Consider the following 4210-nt stretch of genomic DNA (forward strand, 5'->3'; position numbering starts at 1 on the left):
CCAAGTCTCTTTCTTCTGTAACGCTAGCCAGTGTAGCACTGCTGAACCTATAAGGATGCTGCAGGTGTTCCCTCCCAAGGTGGAGAACCTTGCATTTTTCATTGTTAAACACCATCAGGTTCTCGTCCACCCGTTTGCTGAGCCTGTCCAGGTCAGCCTGGATCACTTGCCTGTCTTCTGGCATGGATGCTCTGCCCCAAAGTTTGGTGTTATCGGCGAACTTGACCAGTCCGCTTCTGACTCCAATGTCCACATCATTAATGAAGACGTTGAACAATATGGGTCCAAGGACAGAGCCTTGGTGGACCCCACTGGTCACAGGACACCATGATGTTTGACTTTCATCAATTACTACCCTCTGGGTCCGACCACAGAGCCAATTTCCCAGCCAGCGGATAATGGTGGACCCAAGGCCACAATTGGCCAGTTTTGCCAAGAGGTGATCATGGGATACCAGATCAAAGGCTTTTTTGAAGTCAAGATATATGACAATCTCTTCTCCCTTGTCCAGGTGATAGGCCAACTGGTCATAGAAGGAAATGAGATTGGTCAAGCAAGACCTACCCGCAACAAACCTATGCTGGCTATCCCTCGGTGTGTGGGCGTCAGTCAGTCCATTAAGGATGGCCTCTTTAATAAACTTTTCTAAGATCTTCCCCAGAATAGAAGTCAGGCTGATGGGCTTATAGTTAGCCGGATCCACTTTCCTCCTTTTCTTGAAGATAGGTACCACATTGGCCTTCTTCCAATCTTCGAGCGCTACACCAGAGCGCCAGTTTTCAAAGATCTGCCTGATTCCTTCTAAATCCTTTAATTCCATAGGTGTTAAACGAGACTCTCTAGTTTTTAACTTTTTAGTCTTGATGTTCCATTAATCAAGTTATCTTTTCTTCTGCAAATCTGTCTGTTAGCAGCTCCTAGTAATGTAACTCCTATTCCACAACCCTGCAAACTGTTTTTAACTCTAGCTGTTCTACAACAAAGAGCACAAAAGGAAGACAGCCATGATTTTAAAGTCACAGATGTAGTACATACCTTCCACATAAGATGCACACATCTATTTCCAGATGACTGGGAAGATTCAATTACCCTCCACAAATCTACTTTTCTTGAAGGAGCTAATACAATGAACAATAAGAAGCAGAAAACTTACGGTTATTCTTTAAAATGGTAAAGTTGAAAAAACATTTTGAAATGCTTTCAAAATAATGTCTGAAAGCAACTATTCTAAATTTAAAGACTTCCCTTATAATCCCTTTTATTTCTAATGCTATGCCTTTTTTCATCTTCCCTTACAGTTGAAACTACCTCTTCTCTTCCTATGCACCAAGCAACTCTCCTATCCTCCTCTGCCTTCACATTTTATTTTGTTTGCTTAGTTTTCCAGCAATAATTTTTTCACTTAAGAACCATTTCCTCCCTCCCTTTGGCCTATTTCTCAATTCCTGTTTTACAGTATCAGATTTACTTAGATTATGAGAACTTGAAGACAGAGATCATATTTTCCAACATAAAACTACTAGATATGTACATAACACTAAATAAAATTACAGCAACTTGCCATATCTTGTTTATTCTAGACTTCCATATATTTATGAGGAAAACTCAAGAAAAAAAAAAATACAGAACTTGCATAATCTCTAATATCCTAATTAAATTAGGTATTTTATGGCATATAAAGAGGGGGTTGATAAACCCTTCCAACATGATTTAAAATATAAATATATCTTTTTAATATTCCTAAACATGTAAAATCACTTTTAGAGTTTCCCTGTATTCTAGCCATTTACTCTTGATCACTCATTATTTTAGGTGTCTTCATGACTTTCTCTAGATTTCTTTATCTCCTTTTCCACAGACTGTTTTACTGCTTGAATTTACTCTCCGGAATTATAAGGGCCTTTTTCTTTTTTTTGCCTGATTTATTTAATTTTCCAAATTTCTAATTTTATTTCATGTTACTATACCAGCTTGATACACTGTACTCCTACTTCCACAATAATTTGGAGTAAGGCTGTTTTCCTTATTCAGTCCTGTCTAACCTCATTCAGTTTTTCCCTCCACTCCTCTTGCTTCTCCAGTCTCTCTGGTCATCCACCTCTCTCTTTTAAGCTCTGTTTTGTTTCTTTTAAATAGCCCATCATTTTCTCCTCCATTCATTTTCCTCACGGCCAGGTCTCCCTACCTATTTCAGTCTTCCCTCCTCCTGCCAAGTTTAACTGAATATATTTGTTCTCATAAGTTCAAAGACAAATCCTTGAGTCAACAGATTGACAAATATGCTGAAAATAGAAATAGGTTGCTGTTGTTAAATCTGCTCCAAAAATATCCCCAATTTAATCCTGGGGAAAAAAATATGATATAAATGATTTGCCTGCCTTTTTCTTCTGTTCTTCCTGTTCTCTCTTCACTCCATTCGCTCCAGAATTTTGCTAATGCACCTTTACATTGAATGGCAATAGCATACTCAGTAAAATCCTGTAGGCCCGTTAGATTATATGATTTTACGGTCTCAGTATGGTTTGTGCAGTCAGTAACATTTCCCTACAAGTGAACACAGGGACAAAAATACTTTGATTTTAAAAAAAACCCCAAAACAGTATATATTTATCTAAAAAACAGAGCAGTCACTACCCAAAACCTGTATCTAAAAGTGGGAGCATGTGGCTCTCTCATATTCCCACCTTAATCCTCTACTAAAGAAAAAAAATTATTTACCTTGTAATTCTACTTCTGTGTAGCATTTTAGTATCTAGCTTTTAGTAATTTCCCCACAAGGCTGGTATTAGCTCTTTTTTTAATGTAAAAGTAGCAACAGCGAAGAAGAGCATGAGCGAGGCTTTCCATTGGACATTGCCACTCCATCCTCCTCAAGTATCTCTGCAGCCCTACAAATATTTTAGTCAACTCCAACTGCATGGGAGCTAAAGCTCCAAGAAATTAAAACAATCCAAAAAATGATAAATGTATGAACAAACTAGAAGTGTCAATGGAAGAAAAAAACCTGAAAAAAGTCCTAAGAAACAATCCTTTTAAAAAGTTAGCCTCTAAGTTCTCATGGGAGACAGGTGTATGAGAAATATGGAATGCAGGACCTTCCAAGAAAAATGACAAGGTCTGTCATTTTCACTTTTCTCAAGAGGTCAATTGTATAGAAGAGTCTCACACCTATAACCTGAGGAGCTCCAAAACAAAACTGCATGCATTTCCAAGTAAGTCTAAAGCTGTACTCCTACACCATATGAACTGGATGAGAACCATAACAGAAAGTTGAGAACCATATTTGCTTAAGCTAATATGGTCCTAAATCACTGAACTTTTGTCTTTTCTAAGCATTGCCAACAATTTCATTTCCAGAAGGATTCATGAAGAGACTTACAGTATACAGGAATTTCCTTCTCCAATAAATGGACATAACATCATTTAGTGGCATAAGCATGAGATTGATAGCTTCTTATTCACACAGGTGGCAAATAGGTCTAGTATGTACTTCTACAACAAATGTAACATATCCTAATGCTTCGGACTTGTACCTTATATATGACAAAAGGGACTAAGTAAAAATAATGAAACAGAGACAAGAACTTTTTAAACATCTCATTATCCTCTTAAGTCTTCTGTTTTTCAAGTTAATGCTTGAGGGCTCAAACACTGAAGAATAGTAGATGGACATTTGCTAGGCACTGCATATTAATAGGAGACTATCTGCAAATAACAGGCCTCAGAGGGTGCATCCAGAGAAGCGCGCACGTGCCTCTTGCTGCATCCCAAACCAGTTTGAGATGCTGCAAGAGAAACACTGTGAACAAAAAAAAATGTTCCCCACACTGCATATTTACAGCACGGGCTCAACATTTGATACCTGGATATCCAGGTATCAAAAAAACACAGGGAAAGAAAGCAGGGCAGGGCACAGTCCTATGCCCTGATGTAACCCAGAAGCTGGTCCTCTGGAGAAATGCTCTGATTTCTGGCCAGAGTTCCTCTATGTGCTTTTGCTGCCCCCGCATGTGGGGCATATACCCTTAGCATGCTGGGGCAAGCAGAAACACAGCAAGGATTTGGCATGACACCAGCAGTTGGGGGTAAGTAGGGAGTGTGGGGGGATGTGGGGGAGGGGACTGTGCTTGTGGGGGGGGAACTGTGGGGGGGGCTGGTCGGGGGCATGGGTCAGCAGCAGCAGCAGCCGTGGGGCACTCAGGGCCCACTG

The 4210-nt window shown here is 39.7% G+C and overlaps 1 protein-coding gene across 1 annotated transcript in view; it reads right to left on the reverse strand.

The window, feature by feature from the left end:
- The window catches only part of IL31RA (interleukin 31 receptor A), a 95032-nt gene that overhangs the window by 46826 nt on the left and 43996 nt on the right, over positions 1–4210 (reverse strand). The window contains exons 6-7 of the mRNA XM_019517843.1: positions 2379–2544; positions 1036–1118 (exon numbers count right to left, since the gene is read on the reverse strand). Of these exons, the coding sequence (XP_019373388.1) occupies positions 1036–1118; positions 2379–2544 (249 nt within the window). The remainder of the gene's footprint in view (positions 1–1035; positions 1119–2378; positions 2545–4210) is intronic.

Source organism: Gavialis gangeticus, unplaced genomic scaffold (assembly GCF_001723915.1).
Source record: "Gavialis gangeticus isolate Ggan-Ray unplaced genomic scaffold, GavGan_comp1, whole genome shotgun sequence".
NCBI classification, from domain to species: domain Eukaryota; kingdom Metazoa; phylum Chordata; order Crocodylia; family Gavialidae; genus Gavialis; species Gavialis gangeticus.